Source organism: Choloepus didactylus, chromosome 20 (genome assembly GCF_015220235.1).
Source record: "Choloepus didactylus isolate mChoDid1 chromosome 20, mChoDid1.pri, whole genome shotgun sequence".
NCBI lineage: Eukaryota > Metazoa > Chordata > Mammalia > Pilosa > Megalonychidae > Choloepus > Choloepus didactylus.
In genome coordinates this window covers 5,872,286-5,895,078 of record NC_051326.1, presented here as the reverse complement: position 1 = coordinate 5,895,078, position 22,793 = coordinate 5,872,286, and the positions used below count along the sequence as shown (strand labels likewise).

At 33.3% G+C, this 22,793-nt stretch overlaps 1 protein-coding gene across 2 annotated transcripts in view; it reads left to right on the top strand.

Annotated features, from left to right (window-relative positions):
- The window catches only part of SMC6 (structural maintenance of chromosomes 6), a 102,525-nt gene that overhangs the window by 59,661 nt on the left and 20,071 nt on the right, over window positions 1-22,793 (top strand). For both annotated transcript variants that reach the window (XM_037813263.1, XM_037813264.1), the window contains 5 exons: window positions 7,254-7,389; window positions 8,302-8,382; window positions 9,667-9,837; window positions 21,275-21,412; window positions 22,363-22,508. In XM_037813263.1, the coding sequence (XP_037669191.1) occupies window positions 7,254-7,389; window positions 8,302-8,382; window positions 9,667-9,837; window positions 21,275-21,412; window positions 22,363-22,508 (672 nt within the window). The remainder of the gene's footprint in view (window positions 1-7,253; window positions 7,390-8,301; window positions 8,383-9,666; window positions 9,838-21,274; window positions 21,413-22,362; window positions 22,509-22,793) is intronic.

Sequence of the window (22,793 nt, the reverse complement as noted above, 5' to 3'; positions counted from 1 at the left end):
GGACAAATTGGGAAGTTGAATGAAACTAATAAGAGCATGCAAAAAGAATTTCTGATACTAAAAGAACATTTGCCAACTGAACACTCCAGTTGATGGATTGATGGATTGAATCTGAATTAGTAACTTAGATCTTAAGTAGCTTGGATCTTAGGTTGTAGAACTTAAGAACTTAGAACTTAACTAGAAGAAATATTTAAGAAAATTGAGCAAAAGTGGAAGTATCCTGAGTGACTTGTATATGTGAAGTAAGAGTTTTGTTGAAAGTTACCTTGTTTTCCAAAAGTAATATTCATTTTTTACTATTGTGGTTATGTGAGCCACATAAAGAAAAATAACAATAATGTATATTTAACTTCAGAAAAACTTTTCATTTAACAACATAAAAAAGTTGAATGACCAGCAACGTGATGTTGTGGCATTCAGCACACGTTTTAAATTGACATCAGGTCTTTGTGGTAGGACAGATGGAAGCCCATAAATGTTTGAATGCATCTGTATAACAGTGACCTCTAGGATGATAACTGTTTGTCCATTGTGTCATAACACAGGCCTTCCTAATTCTTAATTGCATAATCCTTAATTGTATGGCAGTCAAACAAATATGAGTTTGAATATGTAAACAATATCATGGTAGTTTTACTGTATGTAATTCAAAATGCTACATGCATTTGTTTCACAAGTCTTCCGGAGTATAGTGTGCTTGTGTTATAATTTAAGAAGAGATTGTAAATATATCTCACAAGCAAATTGGGACCTCTGATTCTTGCGTTTTAGTAGTAAGTCTCAGAAACTTACGTTTGTGGTTGATATTTGGCTTTAATTTTAGCTAATAAGCATGTGTACAGATGTATAGTGGAAAAAGCCTTGTTTTAAAAACTAGGTGAAAGATGTTTTTCAAAAAAATTTCCTATGTTGATAAACTTTTATCAACAGAAAATAAACCAAGATCTAATGATAATTTAAATGATTTTTTTTGTGTGTCATCTATTTGACTAGAACCAGTATGATAGTTGTATAATATTTAGAAGCTAAAAAAAGCATTTTTTAAAGAAATGCAAACATCTTTAATGTTAATCGAATATCACTTAGACATATATAACTCTATCACAGACAAATGGCATATGTTAAGAAAACAATAATTGGTTAATTACTGGTTTTAAAATAGCTGTCACCAGGTAAACTCTTTGAAGGCCAGAGAGAACCCTAGATCATTTGGTTAAGTTTTCTGGCCTACCTAGTTATTGGTTTTAAAAGTTATATCATGGAATAAAATGGAAGTGATGAATTTGCAGAAAAGTACATCTCATACACTAAGTCACATTTGTTTCAAAAAACCTCTACGTACTTAACGAGTAACCTGAACTTAAATCGAGTACAGTAACTTCATACAGCGAGTGACATAATCTTTTAATTTACTAGTTCTTTCAAATGCTACTCCTGTAATAGTGTCTGGAATAATTCTACTGAACTTCCCTCATCTAGACCCTGTGATAGGCCATTCTGCTTTGTGTTAAAATTCCAACACTGAAGTAAAAGGAAGTATCATTGTGATTTTCCTCCTTATTTTCTTTGGCCCCATTCGTTGTTAAAGCACTTTTGTTATATCTACTCTACTTCAAGTTTTTCATTGTTTTGGCTTTAAGTCTTCCACTTCTGAGTTTTATGGGCTGAGTTGGATTGGTCTGTTAACGTAGGTTGTGGGTATCTGTATCTCTAGGCACATGAAGGTGGCCAGGGTTGCCTCTTGCCACTCTTGTTATTCCTCAAACCTAATCCCACTTTTAGTCCCTTAACTTCCCATTCCAGTCAGTGGTTTCATTCCTCCTAAATCCAACAGCAGGGGCTGCTCTCCCAAGAAGGTAGAAAAGAAGTACCTAGGGTGGCTTGTAGTTGGACTTGTCATTCAGAGACTTGTTCTAACCTCCCCACCATGATTTTCTGCATTTGTCTTAGGCAGTCAATGTGTTCTGATCATCTGAACTTATTTAAAAAAAAATTATTGTGGTAACATGTATATGTTACATAAAATTTGCCATTTAACCATTTTTAAGGGCACAGTTCAGTGACATTAATTACAGATACAGTGTTTTGCTACCAGTAGCACTGGCCATTAACCAAAACTTTATCATTATCCATAACAGAAACTCTGTCCCCATTAAGCAATAACTCCCCATTCCCCTTCCCAGCAGCCCATGGTAACCTCTGATGTACTTCCTCTCTATGAATTTCTCTTTTTAAATATTTCATATAAGTGGAACCATACAGGGTTTGCCCTTTTGTGTCTTGCTTCTTTCACTTACCTTAATATTTTCAAGGTTCATGTTGTAGCATGGATCAGAATTTCATTCCTTTTTACGGCTGAATAATTATTCCATTGTACGTAGATACCACATTGTGTCTGTTCAGTCATCTGTAGATGGGCACTTGGGTTGTTTCTACTTTTTGACCATTGTGAATAATAATGCTGTACTATTGCTTTACAAGTGTCTGTGCAGTCCCTTCTTTCAGTACCCAGGAGTGGAATTGCTGAGTAATTCTATGTTTAAATTTTTGAAGAATTCCCAAGTTGTTTTCCACAGTGGCTACACCACTTCAAATTCCTAACCACTTTCTCCACATCCTCACCAACACTCATTATTTTCCATTTTTTAAATAATAGCTAGCTTAGTGGGTGTGAAGTGGGTATCTCATTGTGATTTTGATTTTTAGTTTCCTGGTGGCTAATGATGTTGAGCATCTTTTTGTTTACTTATTGGCCATTTTTATATCTTTGGAAAAATGTCTCTTCAACAGTCTAAGAATCCATTTCTAAATACAAGGTCCTGAAAAGTTTCCCCTGTATTTTCTTCTAAGAGTTTTATGGTTTTAGTTTTTACATTTTGGTCATTGAGCCATTTTGAATTATTTTTTCTTATATGATGTGAGATGAGAGCGCACTTCCTTACTTTTGACAGGTTGCTATTACTGCTTTTGTACTTTTTCTTGTCCTTGGTTGTATACATATAAATCTTGAAAGGGATTAGCCACTTGCAGCATCAGGGATCAGACTTCACAAGATAGTATTAAGAACTGTAATTTGGATATTTTTTATTTTGTTGAATTATTTTTCTGTTGTATTTATAGTTTTAGAATCGTGAATGTTAAAAATTGTACTTCTGGTAGTGCTGTTCGTGAGCCAGTTCACCTCCTCAGGCCCCTGCGACCTGGCGCAGCTGCTCGGTCAGCAAGCCTCATTTTTAGTTTTAAAATACAGAAAAATACAGGTTGGAAAACAAAAGTAGCTCATTCCCATTAATCCAGTTTCTGTTGACATTTTTAAAATAAAGTATTACATGCAAATGATGAGAAAATTCCAACAGAACAGCAAGGTATACAATGAAAGGTAAAATTTTTCCAGACTTTCTTTCCAAAGTAAGATAATAGTTTAACAATTTCTTGCATATATTTACAGGACAGCCCTTTTTATGCTTGTATCATGAATATAGTTTAAAAAATTGAGATATAATTCACATACAATAAAATTTTCTCTTTTAAATTATGCAGTTCATTGTTTTTAAGTTATTTACAGCAATGTGCAGTCTTCACCACTGTCTAATTCCAGAACATTTTTATCACCTCAAAAGGGAAACTATTCCCATTAGCAGTCACTCCCCATTTCCATGTTTCCCAAACCCCTGGCACAACCACTAACCTATTTTCGGTAGATTATAAAGATGATACATTATAAAGATGATAAAGATTTCAGTCTTTATAGATTTGTCTGTTCTGGGCATTTCATATAAATGGAATCATAATATATAGCCGTTTGTGTCTGGCTGCTTCACTTAGTGTAATGTTTTCAAGGTTCATCCATATTGTATAGCATGTATCAGTATACATGTGGTTTCTCCATCTTGGCTTTTTTCTCTCTCTCAGTTCAATATCTTGGAGATCTTTCCATATCAGCACGTTTAGAGCTACCTCTCAGTATGACTTTTCCATAGTTTATTTAACCAATTCCCAGTTGATGGACATAGAGGATGTTTGCTCTTTTCTCCTACTGTAGTGCTGCAATGAGAACACACACATTTGTATCTTGGCATACTTATAAAAGTAACTGCATAGCATAAGTTCTCAGTGGTAAAAAGGCTGGATCAAAGGATATGTGGATTTTAAAATTGTTTCGATAGCTATTGCCAAATGGCTATTTTCTTAATATATGAGTTTTGGTTCCAGTTTAATATTTGATAATGGCGATGAATAATTATGAATAATTTTAATATTAAATGAGTTGTAATATTTAGTAAAGAAAAATAATTCAATATTTTATTTTATTAATGCATAAGTTGGCTTATTTAATAACTTTTGCTAAATGACTCCAGAAAGATCCTTTAATTTCCCCTCTTAGTATGAAGATTTGAAGAATGCTTGTCGACACCCTCATCAGCTCTGAGCACTGACAGCAGATTGCCATTGATAAAAAAAGACTATAATTTAAGTCAGGCTATTGTAATTTATTTTTCACTACACAACTAATCTCCTCTTACAGGCAGAGCGTTTCAAGTCTTTAAGTACAGGTATTGTCTTGGTTTTGCTTTTTATCCTATTGCAGTTTGCCGTTGTGAAAGTGCCCAGAGGGTGCAAGGAAATTGTGCAAGTAAGATCACAGAGTAATTACCGGCACAGTTACTGCATTACCTAATGTTCTGGTTTGCTAAACCTGCTGTTATGCAAAATACCAGAAATGGATTGGTTTTTATAAAGGGGGTTTATTAGGTTACAGATTTACAGTTCTAAGGCCATAAAAGTCCCAACTACGTCATCAGCAGGATACCTTCACTGAAGAAAGGCCAGTGGCATCTGGAACACCTCTGTCAGCTGGGAGGGCATGTGGCTGGTGTCTGCTGGTCCTTTGTTCCTGGGTTCTGGTTTCAAAAATGGCTTCCTCCAAAATGTCTCTGGGCTTCTGTCTTTCCTGGCTTCTGTCTCTCAGCCTTTGTGCATCCTTGCTTCTTCTCGCAGGGACTTTCTCTCCAAGGGTCTAGGGGTCCTATCTTAGCTTCTCTGGAGCAAACTCTAGGCGTCATCTCTAAGCTAATATCTCCAAACTTCCTTCTGTCTGCATCACCCTGTGTCTCCAAGCATCTGAGTCTGTGTTGGCCCTTAGCTTCTCCTGGGGGCAAACTCTGGATTACATATCTTAGTTTCTCTTCAAAGTATCTCTCAGAAAATGTCTCTCTCAGCTTCTCTGAGGTCCTTTTCTCCATGAACTCTTTTAAAGGACTCCAGTGATCTAATTAAGACCCACCCTGAATGGGTGGGGTCACATCTCCGTGGAAATAATTTAATCAAAAGTCTCACCCACCTTTGGGTGGATTGCATCTCCATGGAAACATTCAGTCTAAAGTTTCCACCCAACAAGATTGGATTAAAAGATCTGTCCATAACAATTTCAAACTGGTACTCATAATATCATTTAAAACATAGCCTGTGGATTTTTGAATTGTCAAAATATTGTTAACATGATTATATAATTTTTCTGAAATATGTTTTTCAAATTTTGTTCTTTTATTTGTTCCTTCAAACAACAAATATTTGATGCCTAATATGTCAGGCACCTGTCTAGGCACTGGAGATACAGCAGAAAACAGTACACAGAATTTCTCTCTCATGGAGTGTGTATGGAGAAGGGGGTGCTAACCTGTAGATGAATACAAGATCAGCTGGGGATAAGTTCTGTGGAGACGCAGAAAGCAGAGTGAGAGGCTAGAGGTGAGACGTACTTTTCTAGATGAGCAGGTGTGGAGGAAGGTGTAGTTTTTTCACAAACAGCACCTAAGAACTGTGTCGCATGGGTTAATCTTTCATTAGGTAGCAGATGTTCTTTTACCATGTAAAAGCTAATTTAAAACTAGAGAGGACACTCTTTGAAGATGTATAATTGAATTAGTTCTTTTCAGAATAGAAGCTGAAGTAAATGTAGCAATTTTATTATTAATTATTTTGATTGCTTAAATTTATTCTAAATGTTCAGAAAATTACATAATTGATTATTATCTTTGCTTCTCCTGCTGGTTTTTATTTTTGGTTTAGGCTTTTTAAGTTTCAAGTTTGATTACTTGGTAAATTTTTTGTTTTTAGCAAAATTATTGAATGTCAATAAAGGTATATGTTTAAATATGTTAAACTTTTCTTTTTTAATCCTGAGGGGCTATATTAAATTTTTGCATCTGGCCCCATTTTATCAGAAATACCACAGATATTCTCCTTTCCCTACTTTTTCATTCATTTATCTTTCATTCATCTACCAACATTAGCAAACTTCTTTTTAATTTGAAAATTCTAACAAGGTGGTATGGCTATGTTTCATCAAATTTAACATGTTCTATTATTTTGTCTACCTGTAAGAAAGGAAAAATGTTGCTAACTGAAGTATGGACTGGAAGATGGTTTCAGATAGTAGGAATGTTAAAATGTGAAAAAATATACATCTTAGTGAAACAAGGCATACACTTTGAACCAGAGAAGAGATTTTCTTTTCTTCGAAGGTCTTTCTCTTCCTTCAGGCATACAGTTTGGGAGCCAGTTGCTTGAATCAATGATCCCTTCGTAAGACTGTTGGCTCTGCTAGCACAGAGGCCCTTTATGGCTTTGGCATCTGCATGCTTTCTCCATCTCTCTTCACTGTCCTGTGCGTCTTCCCCGTAACCCCCCACACGTTCTGAGCATTTATTTGCCCACAGTAAATACTAAGCTGACTTACGGTTTTGTCATGTCTCATTCGGTTTTCATCCTCTATGTCTTGATGTATTTCTTTCCATCTTGTCTTCTAGTTTCCGTCACTGATGAAAATTTTAAAAATGTAGTTCAGTTGTCACCTTTCCCAGACTCTTACGTTCCTGCAGTGCTATGGATATATGGTATAGTGTCCTTTTCACATTTTACTGGTAAAGTTTATTTCCTGACTTTTTTTTCCTTTTTTTGAGTTGTGTCTCAATACATTTCTCTCTCTGTCTACTACTGTGCACAGTGCCTAGCACATGAAATCATATTATAAATACTTGTAATGAAGTGAAACTTCAATTTTGTTTGTAAAAATCTCTATTGTGTATTGTTCATGTTATTAACACCTTGGTAAAATTGCTGGACTGGTTTAGCTAAACAGGGTTTTGTACTTCAGTTACTACAAATAAGCCTTTCTTTTTAAAGTCTAAAGTATTTATAATATTGAAAAGTAGATTTAAAGTATTTTTTGTCTTCTCCTCTGCATCAAGCCTCTTGGAGAATGTGATTGAAAATAAGAAGGCCCAGATATTAAATTTTCAACAACATTTGTCTGCCCTTGAAAAGGATATTAAACGCAATGAAGAATTTCTTAAAAAGTGCCAGCTACATTATAAAGAGTTAAAGGTAAAAAAGCGAAAAAATTTTTTTCAACTTGCCACTTCCAAATTGTTTTTAAGATTCTACCATTCATTTAGTTAGAGCAGTAGTTCTCAAAATTTTTGGTCTCAGTCCACTTTACAGTCTTAAAAGAGCTTTCATTTATGTGGGTTGTATCAATATTTGCATTACTAAAAATTGAAACAGAAAATTTAAAAATATATTTATTAATTCCTTTAAAATAATAGTAAACCCATTAATGTAACATTTTTCAATCTAAAAATAACTATATTTTCCAAAAATAGCTATATTTTTCAAAACTAAAAAAAAGAAAAAAAACAGTGAGAAGATTGGCATTTTTTATATTTTTGTATGTCTTTTTAATGTTTGGCTTAATAAAATTAAACTGAATTCTCCTATCAGTTTCTGCCGATATTATACTTCATATAGTTATGAAACTCTTCTACCCTTGTCAGAAAATGATAACAAAAATGGTGAATAATGTCTTAGTGTTTTTGTGAAAATAGTTCTGACCTTACAGACCTCCTGAAAAGGACTTCGAGACCCCCAAGGGGTACCTGGATCACACTTTGAGAACGGCTGGATTAGTCTTTCCATAACTTTAGACTTTGAGATATTTCAGAAAAATATTTTCTCTGTATCCAATATTGTCATAATTCTAAATGGCAAAATGGATTACTTACATTTTTTTTTCACCTTGGGTGGGGGTGGGGGTTGGATTAGCAATATGGGTGGTCCATGGCTGAATTTAGAATTTATATGTAACCTCCTTTGGTTTGTTTACTAAGTCTAATGTGCCCTTTTTGTTGATTACTTCTGTATCATTGTAGAACCTTGTGGATTAAGACATCCTTTCCAAGGTTTCTGTTTTTATTTTTTATTTATTTCTCTGTTTCTGTAATCAATTCTTTCTTTCAGATGAAAATAAGAAAAAGTCTGTCTGAAATTCGGGAACTTGAGAATATAGAAGAACACCAGTCTGTAGATATTGCAACCTTGGTAAGATGTGTCTGTTCAATTTGAATGCAATGTTAAAGGATAAAACTGTCATTTAGGTTAATGGCATCTACTCTTTTTTTATTTTTTTAAATCTTTTTAACCGAGGCAGCTCTTTAGGCTTGCTGCCTCCATTTACAAATAAGGTAGAAACTGGCAGATAGCCTTCACATTCCGTAATGTTTATATATATAACTTATGTGCATAATAATTGATTTTGTCTTCTACCACATGAAATTAAAACTTTATCAGAACTTAATTGTACTTTTAGACAGTGGCCCATCCAACAACACTGCCTTGCATAGTGTTTTTTCATCAGGATTCCTTGATGGCAGGATCAAAGGGCAGAGAGAGCAGTACCCTCTCTCACTCAGTTGTAGTTGATGTGTTTCCATTTTTTTCTTTTTTTCTTCAGGTTCATGACTTTCATTTTAATTCACCACATATTTGTTGCTCTTCTTTATTTTTTTTCCAGGCATCTGTTTATGACATTCAGCTTAGTTCCTCTGAATTACAGTAAACAGTTAGATAGATTGCAGAGTCTCTTTAAAATGAATATTTAATTATTGAGTGTCTCTCTCTGTACTAGACACCATATTAAGTGCTGGGGATGCAGCAAGTAACCAAACGGAGTTCCTGCTGTGATGGAGCATTACTCTAATGAGACTTGCCTTCATTTTTTATTAGTGGTCTTGTTTTCCACCTTTTGTTTTCCTGCTTTTATTCCTTTTACTGATAGAATTTCTTAAGGAAGTGGACTGTGTCTTATGAATTATTGTTTACTTAGCACTTAATACATTGTCTGGCACAAGATATATATTTATATAAACTAAGTATTTTTGAAAGAAAAACTAAGTAGATAGAATAAAAGTTTTTCTTTTGACTATGACTTCAAGCAGGATTTTTTTTAACTTGTCTCCTAAGTGTCATCCCTTCTTATGTTTGAGCCTGTCTTCTTCCTCTTCCTCATTTTCCATTTGGGAGATGAAAATATTCTAATGTTCTTTGAATTTGTGTTTGCTACTTCAATCTACAGTTATATCTAGATTTTTAGAATAGTATTAACCTTTGTTTAAGTATTCAGGAAGTTGCTGCACTTTAAGTATTCATAAAATGCTTTTCGAGTTTCCTTTTGTGTCCCTTTTATTGCCTAATTTAGACTTAGAATTTGTCTTTTACCTGATTTGCCTATAACTTGTTTTTCCCCTCAGAATTGTTTCAGCTTTTTTTTCTACTTGATATCTTCAGTATTTTAATTAACTCTGTATGTTCTTTAAATGTTACTAGGAAGATGAAGCTCAAGAAAATAAAAACAAAATGAAAATGGTTGAGAAAAATATGGAGCAAAAAAAAGAAAATATGGAGAATCTTGAAAGTTTGAAAATAGAAGCAGAAAACAAGTATGATGCTATTAAATTGAAAATTGATCAGCTATCAGAGCTAGCAGATCCACTTAAGGTATATATTGTTGCTATTTTTATCTTTTAGTTTTATATCCACAGTATAGCTGTTGAATGTTGCCCTAAAAGAATTTGTAACTAAATGTAAATATAACTGCATAAAAATGGGATGTGAAGAATGGGAGGAACCAGATATTCATCATTAGACAATTAGAATTAAAACTCCTCTGCTTATGCCTTTGGGAGAATAAAGTTACTGATTTTGTTTCCCCAGAAGATTACAGCTTTTGTTACTTATTTGTTTTTGTTCTCTTAATTACCAGAAGGGACGTCTGGTATATTTACACTGTTTCTGTACTTGCCAGTTCTGTTCCTTCGATAACCCAAGAGTTTGTTGTTAACGAAAGCCGAATCGAAAGAAAGGGCCAATGAACTCTTGTTTAACAGCACATCTCAGTTACATTCCAGGCTGAATTCAATTGGTGTTTCAACAAATGCTTTTTGAGACCAAATTTTGGGAAATAAAATATTTTTAACAATTAAATGATATAAATTCTCCCATATCGTTTAATAACTTAATTATCAGGTAGCTTATTGTCATTATCATTTTTATGAATAGCTCTTAATTCTCAGAATGTCAAATTTTATCATTAAGACACTGACAAGAGTTAATGTTAAGAAAAATGAGGTTGATGTTGAGGACATCGCTCTGATTTGCAGGAAAATTACCCTCTGACTCAAAATGTATTTGAATATTGTAAAATTTGAATTTGAATGCATAGGAATTCTAATATAGTTGTCCATTGAAAATTTTAAAAGATTTAATTTAAAGAATTGGGAGAATATTAAAGGAAATTGGAAGAGCAACTGATATAGAGACAGCTTTTCCATTTGTAGGGTTGGATTTCTCTGCATTGATCTCATATGGTCCAAGAATTTTAAAAAAAGATAAAATTAGTTTTTAACATAAGAAGGAATGAAATTAATATTAAAGTTGTCAAGAATAAGACAAGATAGAATTCAGAATTTAGGAATTAGAGCAGTAACTTTACAACAAAGGTAAGTTAAAAAAATAATGGGTAAAGGATCTTAAATGGGTAACTTAAAATAAAAATAAGATGTGCCAATACAATATAGGAAAAAGAAAGATTAGCATCTACATTATTTATCCCAGAAAAATTAAAATCAAGAAATGATGAAAGAGTAGGCTGTGTTCTGTCCTTTTAGGAATATCTAGACTAAAGCAGCCTCTGGAATTGGGAGTCCATAAATAAGTTCAAAAGCAGAGAATATGGGCAGAATGCAGTAAGGATTCTTCATTTTAACTCTGCCTTAGCAGCAAATAATTGAAAGCTAGGAGGTGAGTCCTTCAGTAAAACTGCATGCAGTGAGTCAGTAGCCAGGAGGCTCTTCCTTTTCGATATCACATCATACTAGCCATCAATAGCAGCAGGACCAAGAGGATTTGCCTAACAAAATAATTTTACTTCCTGTGAAACTGTAGTCCCAATAGTAACAACTTCTAGACATAATCGGTTTGCTGTTAAGATTTTTGTTCGTTTTGTATCGGGGGAGTGGTGAGGATTTGCAGTACTCCATTTAGTCATTGCAATCTTAGCATAGGGAATTTTTTTTTCACTTTATTATTTTGATTGACATTTCAAACTTAATGCTTTTGTTGCAAACTACATTTGTTGGACAGGGAGCAGTGAGACTCATATCAAGCTTATGCAGGTAGATGGTCTGCAGTATTGTAGAAGGTGGGCCTCTTGGTTTCTGACGTGGATGAAATTCATTTGGATGGGTGCGGGTGGTGCCTGAGCTTTTGAAAATGCCTAGAACTTAATGTAAATAAGCAGGTTTTAAAAACCTCATAAACCTCAAATAAACTGACTGTGTCCTACTTTGGTAGTTATTTAATCACCAGCCTTTTAACAGTTTTATTGAGACATAATTGATATACGTTAAATATACCATAGTATACAATTTGGTAAGTTGTGACATGTATGCACCTGTCACCGTATTACCACAATCAGAGTAATGAACATATCCGTCCTCATCCACAGTCTCTTCATGGCACTTTGTAGTCCATTCCTTTCCATTCCCTCTCCCTGCCCCTAGGCAATCACCAATCTGCTTGCTATATTACTATTATTTTCAAGTTTTCTAAAATTATATATATATAAAATGAGTGAAATATATGTATATATAATGACTGAGTGAATAGGATAAAATTTATTCCTTTTGATTATAATATTCATTCATATTGTTACTCATGCAGACAATTCATTCCTTTTTAATTCTGAATAGTATTCCATTGTATGGATTTACATACATATTGATAAGACATTTGGGTTTCCAGTTCAGGGCTATTATCAGTAAAGCTGCTTTGAACATTTGTGTCCAAATCTTTGTATAACAAACCAAATAAGTAAACCATCTGTCAGTCTGAACCTTATTTTGTTGGTTCTTATATCAAGACCCATTTTAAAAATTGAGTTTCAGTGATCCCAGACCTAGTAAATCAGAATTTTTTAAATCTTCCAAATTGATTGCAATGCAATCTCTAGGTGAGTGTTTGTGAACGGCTACCATTATTTGGTTACTGTGTATATATCATCTTCTAAAATCCTTTCACTAAGCTATGCCTCCTTCAAAGAAATTTGTATATACTGTATATACCTTAAAAACCCTATTTTCCCAATGACAAGGGAAAATATATTTTGGCCATCATTCATACATGAAATTAGAAGATGAGGTAAAATAATCAAATGTGTACTTATGACATTCAGAGTATTAATTTTGGTTATACATAAACTCAAAATCACATATACAAAATGGCATATGTAACATTTATAAATACTGCTTTGTTTCTGTTCACATTTCACTCTTATTTTTGTACACTTGTGTGACAAATGCATATAGTTATGTCTGGTTTCTTTCATATAGCATGAAGTATTTGAGTTTTGTCCATATTATTATATGTATCAAAAGTGTGTTCCTTTTTATTGCTGAGTAGTATTGCAGTATATGGATGTTCCACAGTTGGCTTAGCCATTCACCAGAAGGACATTTGGGTGGTTTCCAGTTTTTTGTTGATTAAGAATAAAGTTGCTATAAACATTCAAGTATAAGCTTTCCTGTGAACATAAATTTTCACTTTTCTTGGTTAAATACCTAAAAGTACGATTGTTGAAATAATCATATGGGTTTCCTTCTTTATTAATATGGAGAATATTGTTTTTGCTGGACATTAAAACCTTGACAAATCTCACTTGGTCATAATTATTTTCCTTTTTATAAATAATTGGATTCCATTTGCCACAATTTTATTAAGGATTTTTGATTCTGTGTTCATTGGTCTGTGATTCTCTTTTCTCGTGATATCTTTGTTTTTGGTATTAGGCCTATATTAACTCCATAAAATGAGTTCAGAAGTGAACTCTTGCTCTTCTCTTTTCTGAGAGAATTTTTATGAATTGGAAATTATTTCTTCCTTATTCTTAATAGAATTCACCAGTGAAGTGATATGGTGTGGTGTTTTCTTCTTGAGAAGTTTTTTGAATATGAATTGATACTGAGCAGTTCTTCTAGGTCAACCTTGGTAATTTGATTAAAATTACTTTTCAGTAATTTATCACTTTACCTAAGTGGTCACATATACTGACATGAAGTGGTTCATATTGTTTCATTATTATGCTTTTAGTATCTAGGATTTGAAGTGCTGTCTCCTGCTTCATTCCTGTTACTGATAATTTGTCTTCTGTCTTTATCAGCCTGGCTGAAAGCTTATGAATTTCATTGACTTTTTCAAAGAACCAACTTATTGTTTATTATTTTATTCTATTTTATGTTTATTTTATATTTCCTTGATCTCTGCTTTTATCTTTATTATTTCCTTCATATTGTTTACTTTGTGTTTAATTTGCTCTTTCTAATTTTTAACGGTGAAGACTCGGTTCATTTGATTTTAGACATCCTTTTCTAACATGAGTATTTAAAGTTACAAATTTCTCTATAAGCTCTGCTTTAGTTGCTGCTCATACATGTTAATGTGTTCTATTTTCATTATTGTTCAGTTCAAAATAATTTTCTTTGTGAATTATTCATACCATGGATTAGATGCTTATTAATTTTCTAATATTGGGGATTTTCCTAGTTATGTTATTGTTACTGATTTCTAAATTAATTACATGTGAACAGAGAGCATGTTCTTTATGTTTTCTATCTTTCTGTACTTTTTGAGACCCCAGCATTTGGTCTATCCCATTAAACATATCATGTGCACTTGAACAGAATATGCAGTCTGCTGTTTTTGTGTATAGTGTTAGGTAAGTATCAGTTAAGTCAAATTGGTTAATACATTGTTCAGACCATTTATGTCTGCTGATTTTTTGGAGGGTGGGTGGGGTCAGTCTGTTCTGTTGTTAGGGGAGAGAAGGATGTTAAAATCTCCAGCTACTATTGTTTATTTTCCCCCTTTTACTTGGGAGATTTTTCCTTGTGTATTTTGAAGCTCTAAAAAGGTACATGCACAGATATGTTTCTTATGTCATCTTAATGAATGGATCCTTTTATTATGAAATGTTATCTCAGGTAATACTTTTTGTCTTGACATCTGTTTTATCGAATGTTAAGCATAAGCCTTATTTTGCTTATTGTTTGTGTGGTATATCTATGCATTCATTTACTTCCAGCCCATCTCTATGTTTATATGTATACTTCATCTCCTGTAAACAGCACACACATAGTTGGGTCTTGTTTTTTAAAATTCATTCTGACAAAGCTCTGCCTTCTAACTGTTATAATATGGTTTATTTCTGGTCTACTGTTTTATTATTTTTTTCACTTATTTTTCCTTCCTCTTTTCATGTTTTATTATTATTAGCAATAGTAGTTTTTGACTACTTCTCAGAATTCCATTTTTCATTTTCCTCTTGGTTTTTTATATATATACTTCTTTGAATTATTTTTAAAGAGTTGCTTTAGGGATTACCATATACAACCCTTATTTTACTTTCCACTTAGAGTTCATATTGTACCACTTTACTTACAATATTAGTTGTATAAGTTCATATCTTTCCCTGTCCTTTATACTATAATTGTATATGTGTTATAGTCACCTTCCTTATAAACCTTGTAAGAGAACATTACTGTTTTTACCTTTAAACGGCTATTTGTGTTTTAAATTCAAGAGAAAAAAAAAAAGAGACAAAATAGCCTTTTGCATTTCTATTGATAATTCTTTCCTGAGGATTCATATTGCCAACTGGTATTGTTTATCTTTAGCCTTAAGAAATTCTTTTAGCATTTCTTATTGTGTAGATCTGCTGATTACAAATTCTTTTAGATCTCTTTTATCTGAAAATATATTTATTTCACTTTTAGTGTTGGACATTTTTGGCTACAGAATTTTGGTTTTCTCTTTCAATACTTTGTCAATATTGCTTCTATGTTTCCTGGAGCATTTGTTTCTAATGAGAAGTCAGCCATGTATTGGATTATTGTTTCTCTATATGAAATGTCATTTTTCTCTTGCTGTTTTTGAACAGTGGATAATTTTCGTGAGCTTGCAAAATTTTAATTATGGTGTACCTCAGATTGAGCTCAACAGTGTCTTTTGATAAAAGGAAGTTTTTAATTCTGATGATTATAGTTGCCTTACTTTTCCTGGGCTGCTGTAACAAATACCACAGAGTGGTTGGCTTAAACAACAGGAATTTGTTGTCTCACAGTTTTTAGAGGCAGGAGGTCCAAAATGAAGGTGTCAGCAGGACAGTGCTTTCTCTGAAGTCTTAAGCATTCTGGTGGTGCTTGCCAGCGGCCCATATCTCAGTCTCGACCTCTGTCACATGGCTGTCTGTCTCTTGTTCCTATTATATCCCATTTCCTTTGCTTATAAGGACTCCAGTCATTGGAATAAGACCCCCCTCCCCGACCCAGAGCCTATTTACAAATGAGTTCACATCCACAATCAATTTTAGAATTATTTTGATCATTTGCAAAAAAGACCCAAACCAATTAGCAGCCACTTCCCATCCTCTTCTGCCCTCAGCTAGTGGCAACAACTAATCTACTTTGTTTCTCTGCTTATTCTGGATATTTCATACCAATGGAATCATACAGTAGGTGTATGATAAATGCTGCTGTCATTTGTGACTGGCTTCTTTTACTTAGGAAAATGTTGTCGAAGTTTCAGCGTGTATCAGTACTTCATTCCTTTTTATGGACAAATAATATTCCATTGTATGATATACCATATTTTTTTATCCATTCCTCAATTTTGTAGGCATGTGGGTGCTACTGCTATGAACATTTGTATACACATTTTTAGGTGTCAGACATGTTTTCATTTCCCTTGGGTAGATACATCAGAGAAGAATTACTAGGATATATGGTAACTCTGTATATAACCTTTTGTAGAACTTCCGTACTGTTTTCCAAAGTGGCTACAACATTTTACATTTTCACCAACAATGTTGGAGTGTTCTAATTTCTTCACAGCCTCGCAAACATTTTGTCTTTAAGAAAAAAACATTAGCCATCCTAATTAGTGTGAAGTGATAGCTCAGTGATAGTCCATTTTGGTTTTGATTAGCACTTCCCTTATGTGTAATATGCCTGAGAAGATTTTCATGTTTTTATTGGTCTTTTGTGTATCTTCTTTGGAGAAGTTTCTGTACAGATCTTGCCCATTTTTCAGTTGGGTTATGTGTCTTTTTAATAGTGAGTTGTAAGTTCTTTATATATTCTGGGTACGTTTGATGTTTTTGATGGTATCGTAAGTTACTATAATTTATTTGATTCATTTTTCAATCCTTCCTAGTATGTAAAATATTACTAATTTTTCTATATTGATCTTGTATCCAGTGACCTCTCTAAACCTCACTAGTTTTAAAAGCTTTTCCTTTGGACTTTCTAAAAACACAGTCATACTCATTTTAAAACAGACAATTTTACTCTTCCTTTCCAATCTTTATGCCTTTCATTTCCCTTCCTTCCATCCTTCTATTCTTTCTACCAAACTGTCATAACGTTCTTTATCCCTGACTCCTTGAAAGCCTGAGCGATACTAAGAAGTATCCATGCAGATACCAAGAAATAGAATTCTGGGTCATTGGCAGTGTCTATCAGTGCAATCACATGTACCCCCCGATCATACAGACCAGTTTACATGTCCTCCAGCATGGAAAGATGCACCCATTTTCTCAGTCTTGCCAATGTTGTATTATCTAACTTTTAATTTTGCCAGTATGGTGGATAAAAATTTATTTGTTTTAATTTGTATTTCCCAATTGTTAGTGAGATTGAGTCTCTTTTCACGTGTTAATAACCATCTCTAGCTAGTCAATCCTTTGTGAATTTCCTCTTCCTATCTCTTTTCCACTTTTAAAAATCAGACTGTCTTTTTTTTTTTTTTATGGTAGGAACTTTATATATATTCTGAGTAGAAATCTTTGCGCAATTATGTATGCCACAAATATATTTCTCCTAGTCTGTGTTCATCACTCTTAGCCTTTAGGTTTATGAATTTTGCTTTCTGTGATCTGTATAAGATGTCCTTTCCTACTCAAAGTTGGTAAAGATATCTGTATTTTAAAAACATATTTTATTTTGTTGTCTGGTTTGTGGAAAAGGTCTAAATATATATTTTTCCTAATGTCTAGAATGTTGATCCATCGTGTTTATGGAATAATCCATCTTCCTTCTGCTTTGAGATTCAACTTCTTTTTTATATTAAATTCCCAGATATGCATGCGTCAGTTTCTGGACTCAATTTTACTCCATTGGTCTGTCTATTTCTGGGAAAATATCACACAGTTTAATTATTATATCTTTATACATGGGTTGATATACTAGGTATGACAAGTTTCACTTCTTTTTCTCTTTTAAAATTATATCTTGCCTTTTCTTTCATGTTTATTCTTCCGTTTGAATTCTAGAATTAGCTTGTCAGGTGTCTTGTAAAACCTTGTAGGAATCTGGATCTGTAGATTGTAAAATTACAGATTAACTTTTAGAGAATGGACCCTGCAATATTGAGATGCCTTGTTCCAGCCCAGCGCTTGAAAGGCTTGGGCCAGCACAGCCCTTAGACTGGAGGACACATCAGGCACAGAGTGAGACATGGCTTATTAGGACTTAGGTCCAGAGAAGATTCTTCTTCGTGGCGACTGGTCGAGGAAAATGGAATTAGCACTCTGCAAAGAGTGGGGAGCACAAAGAGCAGCTTATAAGAGTTTAGGACAAAGCCATTCCATAGGGAATGAGAACAGAGTTACAGCAGAGTCTTGTGACACAGGGGTCTGGAGGTTTGCTGTCAACAGTGATCAGGAGAGGGGAGTTTCCATGCTTTGTTTACAATACTATCTGTGTTTACTTTCTTCCCTGAGGAGGTCTCATGGCCTTCAACTTCTGTCCCTGTCAGGCAGGCTGCTACCTGCTGTGGGGCCTCATTCCCTGTCAGGGACGGGGAGCCCGGGCCCTGACCCCACACATCCCATCCATGAAGCGGTTACATTCCTATTTATGCATGGTTTCTTTTTGGTCCTTAAAAAAGTTTTACACTCCCCATAAGGGTGTACGTTTTACATTTGTGGAAGGTTTATTTCTAGGTACTGTATAATATTTGTTGCTTTGAGATTGACATTTTCCTTTTATTTTCTTTTCAAATTAATTTATGGCTTCATTTCAGCTTCTTTCTTTGCCCCTAGCTGGCTTGGCCATTCTGGTCCCCTAGTCCCATTTGCTAAGAGAACAAATCTGATTGCTTAGGATACTGTACACTTCTACCCTGCAGTTTTCTTTTTGAAATATAAAGTTCTATTGGTAAATTTTTTAAAAAGATACCAGATTACATAATATGATCCCATTTGTAAAACATAATAAGAACCATAACAATGTATGAGTTAGTATATCACAGAAAATAATCTGAATGAAAGAATATACACCAAATGGTGTATCCTTTTCTTACTTCAATTGAAATAGTACCTTCACTGCTGAATTGAATAGAGGCAGTGAGGCTAGATGTCCTTGCCTTGTACTTGCACTTAAAAAGAAACCATTCAGTATTTTATCATGAAATGTAGGGTTAGATGTTGGTCTTTTCTTGATGCTCTTTTCAGACGTCTATTCCTGCTTTAGTGAGATTTTTTTTCATGAATGGGTTTTGAATTTTGTCAAGTGATATGTCTGCATCTGATGAGATGATCGTATGATTTTATTTCTACATAGTGATAATGATAGTAGATTTTTTTAATGTTAAGCCAAACGTGTTCCTGTGATAAACTCCACTTGGTCAAGATATATTATCCTTTTTTTAAATTGCTGAGTTCTATTTGTTAATTTAAAAAAATATATATATGTACCTACCTTTGTGAACCATTTTTGCCTGTTATCTTTTTTCTTGTATAATGTCCTTTTTGGTTTTAGTATTGGTTATGCTGGCCTTATATAACAAGTTGGGAAGTATTCTTTTCTCCTTTATTGGATTTTTGAAAGATTTTTTGTTAGGTATTATTTGTTCTCTAAGTATTTGGTAGAATTCACCTCTGAATCCATGGGGGCCTCAGGTTTTTCTGTGAAAAGAATTTTAATTATCAGTTAAATTTTTTTATCAAGTGCAGAGTTATTCATATGTTCTAATTCTTATATTCAGCAAGTTTTGTTTTTCAAGGAATTAAGAATGTTTTATGCAAGGTTTTAAGTTTAATGGTATACAAGTTCATAATATTACCTTGTCAACTGTTTACCATCTGTGGTATCTATAATGATGTTTCATCATATAATGGTAATTTTTTTTCTCTTCTATTCATAAGCCTTACTAGAGATTTGCCCATGTCCTTACTCTTTTTCAAAAAACATCCTTTTTCTTAGATCTTTTTCTATTGCTTGTCTATTTTCTGTTTCACGGATTTCTACTTTTTGGTCTTCTACTTACTATGTGCTTAATTTGCTCTTTGTTTTCTAGTTTATTGAGATACTTGTTTTTCAACTTGGCATTTCTTTAGCTATATCCCACAATTTTTAATATGGTTTGTTTTATTATTCATTCAAAATATATTATAATTTTTCCCATGAGCACATATTTGAAATTGCTTCATTTGGAAGTGTTTTGTTTTATTTACAAATATTTAGGGAGTTTTTAGATACCAGTTTGTGATTGATTTATAATTTAATTCCATTGTTGGTAGAAAACACTTTTGTATGATTTCACTTTTTTTTTGAAATGTATTATGGCTTGTTTTATGCCTTGCATTTGATCTGTCTTGGTGAATGTTTCATGTGCATTTGAATGTGTTCTGTACTTGTGTTTGTGCTTTATAAATATCAAATATAACTTCAATACAGTTGATTTAGTGTCATTCAAATCTCTAATTAATGAATTTTTGCCTACTTTTTCTGTTATTTACTAAGGAGTGGTTTTAAAGTCACAGACTATGGTTGTGGATTTGTCTGTTTCTCCCATTAGTTCGGTCAGTGTTTGTTTCATATGTTCTGAAGCTCTGTTATGAGGTGCATAGGCATTCAAGATTGTCAGATTTTCTTGATAATTTGACCCTCTCATTACTATGATTGTCCTTCTTACCTCTGGTCATTCCTTGTCTTGAAGTTAGACATGTCTGATGTTATCATTGCTACACTAGCATTTATTAGGATTAGTGTTTGAATAGTAATCTCTCCTATATTTTAAATTTTAATCTATTTGTCTTTAAAGTGTTTCTCTTGTAAACACTTTTTTTAAATCCGTTCCAACAGTATATGCCTTTTAATTGGAATCTGTAGTCAGTTTCCATTTAATATTGAATAATTATTAATATGGTTGAGTTTATGTCTACTATCATTTTCCTGGAACATTTTGTTGTTCCAGTTTTTCTGCCTTATTTCCTTCTTTTGGAATTAACCAGGTAATTTTTAATGTTTCTTTATTATCTCCTCTACTGGCTTTTTAGCTATACCTCTTATTTTTCTAGCAGTTGCTATGCATTGCAGCATGCGTCTTTACCTTATCACAGTATGCTACTATTTATTTTTAAAGTGATCTTGAAAAAACTTCTTCACAGTTCTGCACTCAAAATTGTGAGGTTGTAACTCCAGAAATAATGACTAAAAAAGTCAGTGTTAAAAATTACTTTGAATTCTTTCCTCCCCCTCCCTACCCCGCCTTTTTAAAAATTATTTCTTTGGTGACCTCTGTAAATATTCACCACTTGAATTATTTTAAGTCTTTTGAGGCTGATGTGGTTTCCAAAAAAAAGTATTTGAAAGCATCATAATATATATGACTTCAAATAAGAATTTGAATATGAGGTAACTTCTTTTTTTAAAATTCTCATTTTTCAGACACATAGGGATATGAACTGGTTATGCACTTGCCTCTTCAAGCAACATAACTGCATCTGATTAAAGAGTTGTTAATTAGTTTTATACCTATGCTGGTTTTTTTTTTTATTTGAAGTCTTTTCTTTATAGATATTTTGGCTTTATTCACACAGGATGAATTAAACCTTGCTGATTCTGAAGTGGATAACCAAAAACGAGGGAAGCAGCATTATGAAGACAAACAGAAAGAACACTTGGATACTTTAAACAAAAAGAAACGAGAACTGGATATGAAAGAGAAAGAACTAGAGGTTATGCACCATTTTTTTTTCTTTCACTTTGTTTTGTTTACAGCCTTAGTCATGATTATTAAAGTGTGTTTTCCTAAAAGACATGTTTCCAAAACTTGAAAAGTTGTCTGAATATGTTTCCTATAGAATAACAGATATTTCAATAAATCAGCGCCTGAGGCCTTAGGGACCCTGAGAGTGGGGTGACAGCATGAAGAGGACTTTAGACAGTGCTGCAGCAGTCACACATAGTGCTTCTGAGTCACTTAGAAAAGGGCACCCCTCTTGGCTAATGTTGCTCCTTGGATGCCCAGCTTGGAGCAGATAGCAACTTTCTGTAACAAAGAAGTACCCTTTCCTCTGAGTAGCTAAAGTATGGGCTGAATTTCATCTCCTCCTAGGTGCCCTTGCTTGCAACAAAGCAGCAGCCCTGTCTTCAGAGGAGAGTAAATTGAAGGCAACCTTGGCTTAACTACAAGAAAAGAATTCTAACATTGCTTTTGTGTAACTTAAGGAAAGTGATTTGAAATCTGTCATCCATTGCCTTACCTATTTGAGACTTATAATACTGAATGTTGTGAAGATAGAATAAGTATTATGTATAAAAGTGCTTTGAGTTCTTGAATCATTTACAAATATGAAGGTCTTTGTGTTTTCAGTACCGGAAAGCTATACCTGAGCTCAGCAAACTGTGTCAAACTTTTTATAACCGCTGCTTGAAATTTGTTTCACTGGAAAGTTGTGGATATTTTAGTTTATTAAGTTTTACACAGTAATGCAATTTTCTTTTGAGGATTTATGATTTGGACCTGTATTCTCAATATAAACTTAGAAAAATAACATAGACATTAAATGTAATTAAAATATAATCATAAATTCAGAATTTTACTTTGCATATTTTGGCACAAGTATTACAATGAATTGATATATCAGAGGAGAATTTTAAAGATATTTAACATTTGTTTTCTTAGGAGAAAATGTCACAAGCACGACAAATCTGCCCAGAGCGGATAGAAGTAGAAAAATCTGCATCAATTCTAGACAAAGAAATTAATCGATTAAGACAAAAGATACAGGCAGAACATGCTAGTCATGGAGATCGAGAGGAAATCATGAGGTAAGCAGTTCTACTTTATTATATCATTCATACATATTATCCAGGCATAAATAGTAGATGTTATATATAAATCTTAAATTTGGGTGAAGTGTTATTATGGTGGATAGTTCTAACTGAACTTGTATTTTATATGTGTGATTAACATAAACAGTGACCTGTTTTCCTTTCAAATTACTACAATACTCATTGGAATGCCATTTTTACAGCTGTAATATTCATGTAGACATGAGAATGTTCAGCCTCACAAGTAATCAAAGAAATGCAAATCAAGATGATTAAAGCCAT